The sequence below is a fragment of the Ambystoma mexicanum genome, chromosome 12 (assembly GCF_040938575.1).
Source record: "Ambystoma mexicanum isolate Mex_15411 chromosome 12, UKY_AmexF1_1, whole genome shotgun sequence".
Lineage (NCBI taxonomy): Eukaryota > Metazoa > Chordata > Amphibia > Caudata > Ambystomatidae > Ambystoma > Ambystoma mexicanum.
Genome location: NC_090936.1, coordinates 595,248,316 through 595,262,995, shown reverse-complemented (window position 1 = coordinate 595,262,995; position 14,680 = coordinate 595,248,316). Strand labels below are relative to the sequence as shown.

At 43.5% G+C, this 14,680-nt stretch overlaps 1 protein-coding gene across 2 annotated transcripts in view; it reads left to right on the top strand.

Annotated features, from left to right (window-relative positions):
* Nucleotides 1-14,680, top strand: part of PITPNM1 (phosphatidylinositol transfer protein membrane associated 1) — an 875,847-nt gene that overhangs the window by 649,919 nt on the left and 211,248 nt on the right. For both annotated transcript variants that reach the window (XM_069628971.1, XM_069628972.1), the window contains exon 14: nucleotides 912-1,144. In XM_069628971.1, coding sequence (XP_069485072.1) covers nucleotides 912-1,144 — 233 coding nt within the window. The remainder of the gene's footprint in view (nucleotides 1-911; nucleotides 1,145-14,680) is intronic.

Genomic DNA, 14,680 nt, shown 5'->3' with positions numbered 1-14,680 from the left:
ATGGCCCAGTGGGAGGCGGAGATGGACATGTGTATGGCCTTGGAGAGACAAGTGTGTAATCCCAGAGGGTGCCCAATGAAGTTCCGGAAGGTCTGGGGCAAGTGAGAGGAGCGGGTCGATGGATAGATAGGGCAGGGGGAACAATGCAGCGGTTCATTAAGAGATGCCCGATGTCTCTGACTGACTTCCGCAATGCCCCCGATAATTCATTTATTTTTTGCCAACTGATTCTGCTGCTGTATCCATCAATGATGTTTGTTTTGTGTGCTTCCTTTTTAGTCTTGCTTCCGTTTCTGTTGTTAAAATAAAATACATTGTTACATTAAAAAAATGAAACGTATGTATAAAAATTATGGATCTGCGAAAAATGATGTTTTTCTCTCCTATCCACAATTCTTGTTGGCTATTGTTGGAAACTGCCTTGCCTGCAAAATCTCTTTCTGGTATTAGGGCTGTGATTTGGGAGAGTGCACCTGTGACCTTGAGTTGAGTGAGGTATAGTTAGTGTCTGTTTTTAGGGAATATTTTTGTTAGGTAGTGTCCACTCTGTGATCTTTGGGTCTAGATGATTATCAGCAAAATGCATATAACGAAATCTCTTCTTTGGTCATTTGTGAAGGATTGTAGATAATTTCTTATTGAGAAATTGTATTTGGTGGCACCTGAGGGCACTATGCTGGGTCAGAAGATAAAGCAGACAAGTTTTGTTCTAATCTCTCTCTCTCTTGCTTTCTCTCTCTCTCTCTCTCTTGCTTTCTCTCTCTCTCTCTTGCTTTCTCTCTCTCTCTCTCTTGCCTTCTCTCTCTTGCTTGCTCTCTCCCTCTCTCTATCCCTCTCTCTCTCTCCCTCTCTCTCTCTCTGCCTCTCCTCTGTCACTTTGGATGACCACACCACATCCTGCAACGTTCCAGCCTCCAGGTCAGCCTTCCCAAGTTGGAGCCCGAACCCCGGCGGTCCAGCAGTTCTCCTGTGCCCCCTGCCACACCATCTCCCACCAGCATATCTCCTACAACAGCCACTGCGTCTGTGGACCTTGTCGAGGCCTCCAGTAAACTGGACTTCAAGGTGTCCAGCCTCTTTCTATTCGGCTCTCCCTTAGGGCTGGTGCTGGCTCTTAGAAAGACTGTCATGCCTGCTGTGGACGGTAAGTGTGGATCCACAAGTTGTGTGTGTAAATGTGTGCATTAAGGGAAGCCAGTGGGTTATTGTTGCTGGTCAAGAGTAGATTTGTCAACAAAGGTTGACAAACTCTACCCCATTGTGTACCTAACTGTGTGCCGTTCTGTGGCAAACTTGGCCAAACAGCATGCCCATTGTTATTTTTAGGTGTTCTCAGAGTTACCTTAAAAGAAACATTCTATATACAACTTGGATAGAATTCCCTCAACAAATGTTTTTGAAAATCAAATCTTCATTGACACTTTTGCAATTGTAATCCATCAACCATAACACCAACCAATTTCACATACGAACATCAAAAACACCACCGATTTAGCGAGGTTGACCCTGAACCCTGATAGTTCCCCGTATTCCTGTAACCCCTTTAGGAGAGCCGGTACTGATGCCCGAGAGCTAGAGAGGTAGAGTAGCGCATCATCTGCAAAGAGACTTGCTTTATATTCTCTTCCACCTATGTGAACTCCCGCTATGTCTCTTGATTGTCACAGGCTTATTATCAAGGGCTCCATCACCAGTGCGTATAGAAGTGGAGACAGAGGGCACCCGTGTCTTGTCACTCTGCAGAGCCCTATGGTCCCAGATATTCCTGTTGACTGTTACTTTAGACCTTGAAGTGTGATACAGGGCCCTAATCCATACCATCCATCCTTCGCCCATTCTTATCTCCTCCAGCACCCCTTCCATGAACAACCAGTTCACCCTGTCAGTGGTCTTTTCGGTGTCAAGAAAGAGGATCAGGGCCCCTCCCTCTGTGTTTTTGGATTGTATAAGATATGTAAGGTCTTTCTCAGGTTATTGCATCCTTGCCTGTTTTGGATAAAGCCTGTCTGGTCTGAGTCTATGAGGCCGGGGAGATGGACTTCCAGGCGGGACGCCAGGATCTTCGTAAAGCTCTTTGCATCCACATTGAGCAGTGAGATGGGTCTATATGAGGTGCAGTCTGTCTTGTCCTTGCCCTGCTCGGGGATCACTGTTATTAATGCCTTCTGCCCCCCTGATGGAGTTGAGGACCTTTGCTAGGGGCCCTGCTAAGGAGTCCTGGAACGGCTTCTAAAAGCATGCAGTGTAGCCATCTTCCCCTGGAGCCTTTCCTATTTCCAACTGGCTTATTGCCTTCTTCACCTATTCCCGTGTTATTTCTGCTTCTAACATGGATTTCCCCTCTATGGTAAAGTGGGGGATTGGGAGCTTACCCAGGTATGCCCTGGTCTCCTTTCCCTGCGGTCTGGCCTGTTGGGAATACAGTGTGTTGTAAAAGTCTGTGAAACGGTCTGGGATGCTGTCCTCCGATCTGCAGTGTCGCCCCATTCTCATCCCTTAGCCGTTGTACCCATCTGTCTCCCATACTTTCCCTGATGCGGTTTGCTAACATAGTCCCCACCTTATCACCCCCTTCATAGAAACTTTGTTTGGCATATCTCCGCTTTTTAACCACTTCCCCTATCGGGAGCGAATGCAACTCTTGTCTCTTATCCCACATTGCATCCAGTAAGCCACCACTATCTTCTCCCGGTTGCGTAAGCCTCGCCCTCATATCTCTCAACTGTTCTCATATCTTCCACTCCATCTGTGCCCTTGCCCTCTTTTTTCGTGCCCCTTCTGCTACGAGTAAGCCCCTCACCATCGCCTTGGCAACCTCCCATAGCGCCTTTGTTCTTATCTCCCCTGTGTCGTTGGTTATGAAATACTTGGTGATTTCAATCTGGAGGAAGTCCCTAAATACTGGGACCTTAAGAAGGCCATTGTTACACCTCCAGCGCCCCTTCCTCCCCTCCTCCAACGACCAGTCTGTTGTAACCGTCTCGTGGTCTGACCAGGTCATGGTTTCAACCCTCGGTGAGGATACCATGTCTTCGTGCTCATTTGGAACCAATATGAGATCTATCCTAGTGTCGGGGGGGGGGGGGATGTGTATCCTCCCGCCTGGGGGAACCTGGATCTCCATACATCTACCCAGAAGTGGTCCTCCAGCAGTTGGGTGAATGCTACATGTTCCTTTACTTTTGTTTTAGTTTTGTTCCCCCCTGCCGACCACCAATCCACTGCCGGAATCTGCTATTAAGTTGAAGTCCCCTCCCACCATTAGCATGCCCTCCCCCCACTCCTCCAGTTCCAAGGATTCCTTTCTCAGAAATGCCAGCTGATGCGTGTTGGGTGCGTACACAGATGCTAGGGTGATTAGGCCCCCTTCTATCCACCCCTTTAGTGCCACTAACCTGCCACCATAACCCCGCTTTACCTCGGCTACCCTTAGTTCCATGGATCTTGACAAGACTATGCCCACACCCTCTTTCTAACTTGGAGGCCCAGAAAGTCTGTCCCACCGCCAGCCCCTTAAGGGGACGTTCCTACCCCAACCTATAATGTGTCTCTTGTAAGAACAGCACTGCTATATTGATTTTACGGAGCATATTTGATGTGACCTTTTTATTCTGTGAGTTTAATGCCTTTGTTTAGTGTAGCTACTTTTCTGTTAATCATCTCCCCTTCTTCATTTCTTTCTAAGGGCCTCTCCTACCCCTTCTTTACCTCCTGCTTTGCGCCCCATTTGACAGTTCCCTCTCTTCCCCCTGTTCCAGGTCTGTGGATCACAGTAGCCCTTCACCAATTAAACAATTCAAAACAATAACAGAGCAACTCTCGCCAGTATGCATAGTCCTCCCTCCCCCGGTTAGCCCCCTGGTTTCCTTAATAATTACAACTTTAAAGACCCTTAAGTGGGCCCCGGTAGCCAGGCCTCCTTGGGTTCCCTAGTTTGCTTCGACGGCCCCTGGGCGAGGCATCCTCCTTCAGGTCATCCCTTCCCTGGGGCGGCGGAAGTTGAGTTTTTGATATTTTCTGGCCCCTTGTGTTTTACGCCTGCCATAGTCCTTCCTTGAACCTCTTGGTTTGCATCTTTTGGATGGCTCAACTCCTCCTCCTTCCCCTGGTTGGTCCTCTGTGACCTTCTTGATGTCTTCCTCATAAACCAAGTGGTGTCTCCCTCCCTCCAGTTCAAATATGAGTTCAAAGGGGTATCCCCCTCTGTATCGAATCCCTTGTTCCTGGAGCCATCTTGTCAAGGGACCACATTTTTTGCATCTCACTAGGGTATGTGCTGACAGATCTTGAAAGATGGTCACCTTAGAGTCCTCATATTCGATAACTCCCATTCTTCTTGCTTTCTCCAGGATGTCCACCATATCTCAATAGTAATGTAGACTAGAGATGCCCAACCGGGGTCCCTTGGCACCCCCACTGGCCCTGTGGACCCGGTATATTGCCACTTGTTCGCCTTCTTTGACCCCCAGGACTATACCCATTATTTCTTGTATTTTTCTTTCAAGTCCGACCACTGATTCCCCCTCTTTTTCTACTAGTCAAAAAAAGCAGAGATTGTTGCGTCTCTTGCGATTCTCTGTCATCCACCTTTCATTGTGACAAAGGCAGACCTCAATTTGAGATTCCAGCACCCCTGCTGATGCCTGATTCGCTGCCACTCCTTCCAATCGTTCTTCCAGGGTGACCACCTTTGCGGACACGTCCGCAACCTTATCCCCAATGTCTGTACGCATTCCGCAAATTTCCTCCAGAATTATTTGGATGTCACTCTTTATGGCCCCAATTTCCGTGGCACATGGGTCAGGTCCCCCCTCAACCTTTGCTGCCGCCATTGCCCCCTCCTCTAGGTAGTGGACCTTCGAGAGAGCTTCCTTCCAGCTCATTCACTCGGTGTGGGCCTGGGGTTGCCGGCTTCCCTCCACAGTGTTCTCCCTTTTCCTTTTTCCCTCTCTCTGTGTCCCTTGTCACTCCCTCTTCATACTGAGTTGCGGCAGGGCTTGGTGGGACCTTCACCTTCCTCTATGGGACCTATGCCTTCCTCTCGGTGTCTTCTCCGGCCCTTGACCTGCAGGGATCGCACCCTGTCACCAACTCTTCCACTGTCGTGGTTGACGTCGCTTGTGCCTCTATGGGTGGGGTAAGGGGGTCTCACTCCCCCTGGTTCTTGTCACCTGTAGCTGTCCCCTAGGGCATCTCCACCATTCTCTGGTTACCCTGCCAGGGTCTTGCATGTCTCCAGGGGCGCACATGTTCTCACTGAACTGCTGTGGGCTGCTGCCAGGCCTGTGTATTCCTCTGCTATGTGTTGGTTCTAGTAGGCCTGTGGCTGGCCCCTGCACGCTTCTCGTGCCTTCCCTGCTGTGCTCCGTCACATCAGATGTTCTGGGGGTGGGTGCTGTCCCAGTCGTGCCTCGCGCCTGCTTCACCTCTCCCTCCTTGTGTTGTTACTCCTGCGCTCTGTCGCCTCTCTGCTGTATTCTGTGGTCGTTGATCAGTGTCCCGGGGAGCCACCTCATTTGCTCTGCGGCTGGGGACCGGCACTTAGCTGGGATCCCCAATGTTCCTTCTACCCCGCTAGGGGTTAGCGCTTGGTTTGTGTCGATTCACCCCCCTTTCACTCCTTCTGGGCACTTTTGGGGTCTTCTTCCACTTTGGGCTTTCGTGCCCCCAGGTGCTTGGGTGGAAGGGCGGCTTCTCCTCCGCTCCCACTCCCTGTGCCTTATTGCTCCATGGGTGGCCTGCTGTGGGGTTGTTCACTCCTCCCCTCCTGTGGGACTGCCGGGGCACTCTGCTTGCCACGGCCCTTTTCCCCTTCCTTTTCACGGCGTGGAGTACTCACTGTCTCTGCAGTGGGCTGCTGCTCTCACGCCGCTCCCTCGCTCCACCTTCTATCCCAGCGCTCTGCTGTGTCATCGCGCTTGCTTCAGTGGCGTCGCCTTCCTCTTCCTCCGGGCCTTGATCTGTCTCCCTAACGGGGTGTATCCCAGGACCTCAGCTGTCTTGGGCTTTCTTCACCTCTCGGTCCGGAGCTTAGATCACCCCTTCGCAGCTCCCGCTGGGCCAGGGGGTCGCTGGTGTCCTGTGTCCTGTGTTGCACGTCACATCCTCCCTTACTTCCCAGTACCTCTCGGCTCGCAGGCCCCATGTATGTGCGGGGCTCGACTGGGCGCTTGCCTGTGGGGTTGGGTGCCACTTCCCAGCTCTCGCTGCGTTTGGAGGTTGCTGGTGGCTTTACCGCTTGGTACTGTCTCCTCCCCTCCCTCACTGCACCTCCAAGCAGTTGGGTTCTTCTCTACGGCTGCCAGTTGCTGCACCACTCCAGGGCCTTCACTCTGCCTCTTAGTTTTGGCGGGCTCCCACCTCCGGAGCGTCTCTCTCCGCTCCCTCAGGGATTGGGACGGCCCTCTTCAGTCGGGGTGTGCTGCTGCTTCTATTCTGCCTAGGGTCCCCTCTGATGGTGGTCCTGGGGCTCGTTGGACGCCTCCAGCTCTTGTTTGTGTGTTTGGCAGGGACCAGAGCTTTCGACTCAGGTGTCCATCTTACCTGCGCCCCCTGGTGGCCCCTCCCTCCACTAATTTAGTGGTCCTGTTTTATTCTTTTCTTATTGTAGATCTACATCTTTGTTAGGGTTTACCTAGTGCCTGTCTGGGTGACAGAATAAGTAATGTTACCCCTGTGGAAGACCAGGCATAAAGAAATGGCACATAATGTTGAAACACCTCGGTACACTCTGTTGAAGATAAGACCATACAAGAAGATTTCTATTGAACTTTATTTGAAAAAAAGTTTAATTTGGAAATTTGAAAAACCATGCTCATGTTCACATCTGTCTAAATGAAATGACAATGTATTGATTATTTTGATTGTGTTGATGTCATGTGCAGAGTATGAAGTCTGTGTGCAATACCTTTTTTGTTTGAATGTGATTTTGAATATCGTTACAAATGGTGTTTTTAATACTCTCTCGTTTGCCACTACGATGGGTGTCTCTTCTGAGATGACTTTATGGAAGTTGTAAAATACATATTTAGTTTTTGCACCATAAAGGAGTTATTGTAAAATTGTGAATTGAATGTAATTGGGAATGTATTTTGGGAAAAAAGTTTCTTGCTTTAAGGAAACTTTTCCTTTTATTTATAAAAAATGTAATTGTGTTCTGTATGGCATCAACATTCTGCCCTAGGGTTGCTTAAGAGCACTCTGAGATAAGCATATAAAAATGCAAACAATGCTTTCTAGGTTGATAGTTTCACAAGATATTGTGCATCTACAGGTGTCAACTGGGTACTGATCTGAGTGCGTAAATTCTATTGTTAGTTGGGTCTGCATTCCTTTTGCCACATTCTAGAGCAAATAAAAGACCCCAGGCCCATAGTGCACCCTCTTCAAACTTTAAGTGTATTGAGGACCTAGCATTCTCAATTAATTGTGACTTTTAGTTTTTTTTGTAAATAGGTCCCTTAGCTGCAGTCACCATCCTTACCCTCACTGTCATACAAAGTGCAATTAGATACTAGCCACGTGGGCTTTGTGTCCACTTTCTCCTGCTGTAAAGGAAAGGCCAATTCCACCTGAGTAAGGTGTTGTGCTTGTGACCTTGTTCAGACTAAGATGATGCACCAAACCTCTCAAAACGGCGCCTCCCACATAGGTCCTTCTGGACCCTTAGTATCTTTCTTTACAGTGACAAATATCAAAGTTATTAAAAACAGATTTTCGTTTCTATCAGAAGCACTTTTCTAACAAAGTATATCCAAAGCACACATTTGTTAAAAATGCACAATATTAGCCATGAACATAGTTGAATGGGCTAACAAAGGATTTAGACAAGGAATTGAAAGGGGCTGCATGGCCCAGATTTCACATGAGAGGGACCGATATCTCCAAACTGATGGTTATGCTCATGACCATTATGTGAAGTCCTATACCTTATGTCATTTACTTTCTTTTTCCTTTTTTTTTTATTGTGTTAAAGTAAAAAAGTAAACCTTTCACACAAGTACATTTATATTGCTTATACAAAAGTTTAAAAAAAAACATCAAATTCATTATTAAATAATTATAAAAATATAAAATAAAAATTAAACCAGTCTCAATGTGTTTGTAATAAAATTAGATGCCGCAATAATCAAAGAAATGTGTTGCCCATTAAGAATTTGATGCCAACATTCTTTTGCATATAGAGATACTGTATCATAAACAAAATGCCCAAAGGTTGCGATTCCATAACTATGCAATTTTGAACATCAACAAACCAATGTTTCATTGTCTCCCTTTTAACCTGATTCTCGTGAAATTAACTCCCATTGGCTTGTAGGGACATTTAATTAAATATGCTGGAATACTATTTCTTTTTGTCTCCTCTAAAACCAAATTACAAAATAATCTAAAGGTTGACAGCATATTACAGGGGCTGAACACCAGTTCAAATCCCAGAGGCCTTGTTTACCCTTTACGGTTTAGTAATCAGAATGTCCCTGGTCATACTAATGTCAGACAAGATTTGGGCACAGGCATTAAGGGGCGTGAATCCCCATTCATGTTTGAATCTGTAGTAAGGGGAATAGAGAATTTGATTCAGTCGCACATTTTTCAGAATAGAAGAATATTTTGCCAGTCAGTCTTGGCCACAAGAGACGTAAGGACCAATTAAAACCTAATTACAGCACATGGGCTTGAGTTCAGGATGGCTAATATCTTCCTCCAAAATAAACCCTCAAGGCAGTGCCAAAGAGATGGTTTCCAATGAAATAAATTCAGCACCATAAAACAGGGATGGCACAAACGTGCATTTATAAAAAAAAACATATGATAGGAAGGACAGAACATCTGTGATACTTGCAATCAAGCCTAATTGTCTGGGCTGCAAAGGTCATGACTTTCTGCCACAAGTTCTTGTAGTTGTTACATATGCTAGGTTTGGAACCAAAAATGAAAATCTGAATAGGTGAATTTGCTGAAAGAGTGCAGCCTGGAAGAGCCCAATTTCCAAGAAAGAAAGGCTTCCTAGTGGTAGATATCCTGAGGATTTTCATTTTAGATGTATTAATATCTAAATCATTAGTATTACAGTAATCCTCACGAACATTAATGGCTCTCTGGAACCAGATAGGAGTCCTGTCAATAAGCACTAGGTCATCAGCATAAACCAGAAATAAGAGGACTGGAACCAAGTTTAGGTGGAAATAGTTAACCTTTAGCAACGATGATTCAAATCAGAAATATAAAGATTATACCGCACAGGTGCTAAAACGCACCTCTGGTGTAGGCCATCAAAAGTAGGTATTTTGCCTGTCATCTTTCCAGACATGTCCAGTCTCACCTTAAGAAAGGAGTTGGCAAATAATTGGGCAGTATAATTTACCATAATGGGACATCCAAATAGAATCGGAAATCGGGCTCAACTGCAGAGATTGTTGTGACAATGTTTGGCCATTCACTAAATTCCAAAAGGAGTGCGTCTGGTGTTTAGCTAAGGCTGGGAGTATATGCTCACTATAACTATGAAGCATTAAGTATTTATGGGCCTTAGGTCAATTCCTATAGTTATGTTTAAATTTTTGAGACATACCATAATGGGTTGTACTGAGAATATGCAACTTTCTGTGCAAATTCCATCTTTTTCAAGACAATTTCAAAATTACAGAGGTCCTTGCGGCTATTGGTACCTTTGGGCCCCAGAACAAGAAAACGCCTATATAATGCTTTGTTGCATAAGGAAAAATGTATTGGGAAACTACGAAGGGGAGAAGTATGTTTATGGCCAACGGGGGAAACATCGACCAAATGTAACATCTTTGCATTAAAAGTGTGAATATTTTTCGTAATTCAAGTCAAGCGATTCCTTGCAGAGTACCATAACAGCGGACGGGCACGTCTGTCTCTTAACTCCATTTGTCTCATATCAAAAGGAACAGGATAACATTTTATGATCACTTTTGAGAGAATCTACTTCCTCAAAGTGTACACAATTATGTTAGATCAGATTATAAACATATACATAATCTATTATGCAGAAGGATACACCTCTATTCCAGGTGCATTTCAAGAGAATATCACCCATTGCATTGCCATTAAATATGTTAATATTCAATTTTTCCAAAATCTGAAAAATACCAAAAGACGAGAGTGGAGAAAATCCATGTAAGATATTAAACTTGTTAGAGTTCAGGACCTGCATCATAGGCACAATTAACATCCCCTGCAACAATGGCATTTCTGCTTTCAATTACCTCACCAATCAAACAGAATATTGTTTAAGGTCTGCAGGAGTTTTCCACATAAAGATGAACTTGGGTTAAGATAGATATTAACAATAAGAAGGTTATGCAGCCAGCCCATGTCAGTGCTTGTGATAGCTAATGCAAGGAGTCTGGGAATTATATTATGTACAATTTGAATAGAGATAGCAAGGCAATTGCTAATCGCGATTGGCAGTCCACCAAATGGTCTACCTTTAGGACCCTTTAAACCTTGCTGCTTAAAGGTAGAATAACCGTTATTGTAGCAACGTTCCCTAAGCCACACTTCTTGCAAAAGTAGAATATGATAATCTTGAAAATTAGTTGTTAATGCGTCCATCCTCTGCTCTTGGAAAACCAGGGGTTTTATGCACGTACAAAGTTTTAAGGAATTATTGTTAAAGATTAATAATAGGTTTACATTGGCATTTTTTCTCCTAAATTAGCGCATTAGCTAACCATGACCAATCCTCAGAGGGCTGCTGTTTAGAAGCAGTTCCATGTTTCATGTGAATAATATGCTTACCACGTACATCATTATTACAATAAATGGTCATAGAGCCTTCACTGAAAGGTCAACAAGGTGATTCAACACCAAATTTCTATTTGTGTTAAAATACATTTCCAAAGGTACAAATAACTCATAACCCATTTTCATAAAAACATCAGATTCCTTAATACCATGCACAATTGAGTTTTTACACTAAAAAAGGACTAAGACCGTCTGATTGACTTGAACAAAATTCACTAAATCAATGTCAGCAGATATACTCGTATGAAGTCAATTTACTGTATGCAGCATATTAAGAATATTACCCTTATTGAAAATAATAATCTCATCCATTTTTAGAAGAAATTCCATACCAATACAAAAAGGAGAAGGTGCGACCCTTAAGGGTTCCTTCAAGGACTTATCATGGATATTTACTAAAAAAATTATTGTTGGTCTTGTTTATAATGTCGCTGTAGTCCCTGTCACAAGTACCAGGAGGCATGATTATAGGACAGTTGTTAATAGGAAGGTCATTTGTAGAAATGGAAACTATGAAGATTGGATGACCTGTGGATTATCTGAGACAGACTTAAAGGAATCAGGCATGTAAACTGACATATTCAAAAGAGCATCAGTCAAGGTTTCAGATTCCTGAACGACGACATGGAAATGTTTTACTTCTAGTCAGAAATGGAAAAATATTGCTATCTGAGGCCACTGAATTCGAGGTTAGTGAAGACATTGAATTCTTGTTTTTTTCAATTTCTTCTTGGTCTCCCTTCTGTGTGATATGAAATTGTTCTTCATATCCACATCATGCTCTGTAATCACAACATCTTCATTAAAAGTAACCACACTTGTCTGTTCCTTAGAGGGACAATGATCTTAAAAATTCTCCTGAGCCACAGCTACTGTTTGAGTACTTGATTTTCATATTTTGGGGTTTCTTTTAGGGGTAGATACGCAACACCCTTTTTTAAATTATTTTTTGTTTTTGTTGGGACACTTGAGAGCCCGTTGGTTTGTTTGAGGTCAGAGGAGCTCACTATATTGCCATCTTCGAGTTGTAGAGAGCAAGAAAATTCCTCTGTGATCAATGAAGGGTCAGTAATATCTGGAACCCTAGTAGTGCCTGTGTCTTGTACATTCCTTTTGGGCTCAGCTAGTAAGTTCACCTCAATAAACGATAATTTAGAGTTTATAACATTGAGGGTATGTTTTTGTATCTTCATCTCATTTTTGATATTGTCGTAGTAGAGTCTGACAAAGGAATTAAGTATGAAATTGAGCACCATAATAGACATCGAACCCAAAGGAGAAGTCGTCAGCGGAGGATGTGAATGTTGGGGTGACGAAAGATGTTCCAGAACTACAGTACCCAAGCAAAATTCATTAGACGGGTGCAGAAAAAACACAGATTCCAGAGGCTAGTTTGCAAGCAGAGGAGGGGATGCCTTACTGCCAGAGTTTGACACTAAAGCGGCATCTCCAGGAGATTGATGGTCTTCTTAAATTGAGCTAGATTGCATGGTGGAGACTAATGTTCCGAAAAGAGCTGGTGTAGCTGTTAATGACTTATCAACCGCCAGCGGATTGAAAACAAACTGCTCTGTAAGCTCGGAGATCTCCTGAACCTGAAGTTGTTAAACTAGTAGCCGGGTGAACATAAATAGAAGCTGTACTAGTTAAAAAAGCGCCTTGTTGCAATGGAGTTCGAAGTGACCCTGATGAGCTCCCAGAGGTTCTTTGTTGTAGAAGTCGGTGATCCTAGAGATACTCTTCCATGAGGGCAGGAGGCAGGCCGAGTGGAGGAAACAGGCAGAGGGAGTCGAGAGAGCAGAGAAATGCGCATGTAAAAAAAGTATTTCGGAGACTTGGCGCATGTGAGACCAGCTATTTTTTATTCTTGGAAATACATTGTTGTTGATATGATATTATACTCTTGTTGTGGCTTTATTCTTAACTTTCTCCTCTGTCAAAATTGCTTGAAGTTATATCTCTGAACAGATTGTCATATGATCTTTGAAATAATAAATCATGCCAATTTTTCATTTGATAATCCTCATATTGATTTGGTTGATTCAATTATAAACAATTATTTCCTCTATTTATAGTTGTATTTAGTTGTATTTAGTCCAATTTAAACTTTTACAACTTACATTATATATACACTTTCTTACAAAACGTATAATACAATTAAACAATATTATCCATATGAATCTTTACATCATCAATCAACAGCACCATAAAATTCATCCTATTCATTGTAAATTACTCTCTAAAATCAATGCTGCATTTTGCCATACTCTAACAAGTGCTATGTGTATTGCTCGTGAAAACGGTACAACCAAAATTCCATAGTTTTAATCGTGTCGTAATAATGTACAAAATCAGCGAACTGTATCATATAAATTTAGCCCAATCGGGAACACTCTGACATGCTTAGCAGTTTCAAAGTTAGTACTACACATACACATTCGGCATGTTCTTTTTTCTTTGGGTATTTTCCACTTTGCTCCCTATAGTGCTCTCTGGGGGAGCTGATTTGTGTGCAAAAGCCGCCTAAATTTGCGCACCGCTGGATCAGAACACTTCAGGAGGTAGGTTTGAGGTTGCAAGTATGTGTGTGTACAATTCCCTCGACTTGCACACAATTGTGTAGTCTGCTTAAATGGTGGTAATTGCATACCCAGTCCCACCTCCTAAGCTTTCTTCCAAACGCTGCCTTCAGTATGTTGTAATCTCTACAGTGGGCTATATCAAGGGACCAATTCAATTTTGAGTTTTAATTCGTTTACATGCATCTTATATCGATCTGTATCACTCTGGCTTCCGTGTGATTTAAGGCTGTCTGCCAGTACTTTCAGCACTGGGCAAAGAAGACCTCTAAGCAGTTGTGCCATTGCTTTAAGGGAGGTTAACGATAGCTCTAGTCACATGTATAGTATAGAACAAGATCGAGGTAATCTTAAAATCGTGTGCCATAAAAAGCCCTCGATTTTATCCAGCCATCCCAAGTCTTTTGCTCCCAGGATTTCCAACCCATATAATACCATGGGGGCAAACCATTGTCTATATAGCATCGCTATGCCTCCCATGGAGTAGCCTGCATACTGAAGTGCAAATAAGCAATGTAATTTGCTCTACCGGTCTTGATCTCAATTATGTGCTCGTAGTTATTGTAGCAGTGCATCTCAATTCCAAGGTATTTATAACTATCTGTGTATTCTATGACCCCCCAACTGGTAGACATGCTAAATTTTGGGACTTTCTTTTTTTCGTTTTAGAAAAAACTAATATCATTTTGGTCTTGTTCAAATTAACCATCAATCCATTCTCCTTTACATATGTTCCCAACTCTTCTAGCATTTCTTTCATCCCACTAAATGTGTGTTCTGTGATGACTAAGTCATATGCATACAGCATTGCCACTACCCGTGTAGATTTTATTTTCAGGGAGCAGTTTGCTCTTTTTTCCAATCTAGTGGGCAAATCCACTGTATACAGATTGAACAATAAGGCTGCTAACAGACAAACATGCTTCACACCTTTGCTTATCTTTATAGGACCTGACAAAAGCCCCTGGTTGTCTAAGCAAATCTGAGTGGTATTATCTGTATGCAACGCCATGACTATTTCTGACTGCCAAGTGGGCCTGAGGCTGACTTGTTTGGTGTCTCTCAAATGTTTCTTTTATTTGGTTCACTTAATCTTCTAACAGATACTTATTTTGAGTTTTTAGGGTTACATCCTTTATAAGTCATTAAAAATGATCCTCTCATTGCTTCTCAATCCTTTAGTTAATCCTCAAATCATAATGGGGGATCTCCTAATAAATCCTCAATCCTTATTTGTTCCTCTTATTTAACTCTTGTTTAATCCTACACATTGACGTCATGCGCCACTTGATGTGGCTCCTCAGGAGGATGTGATATGTTCTTTGGTG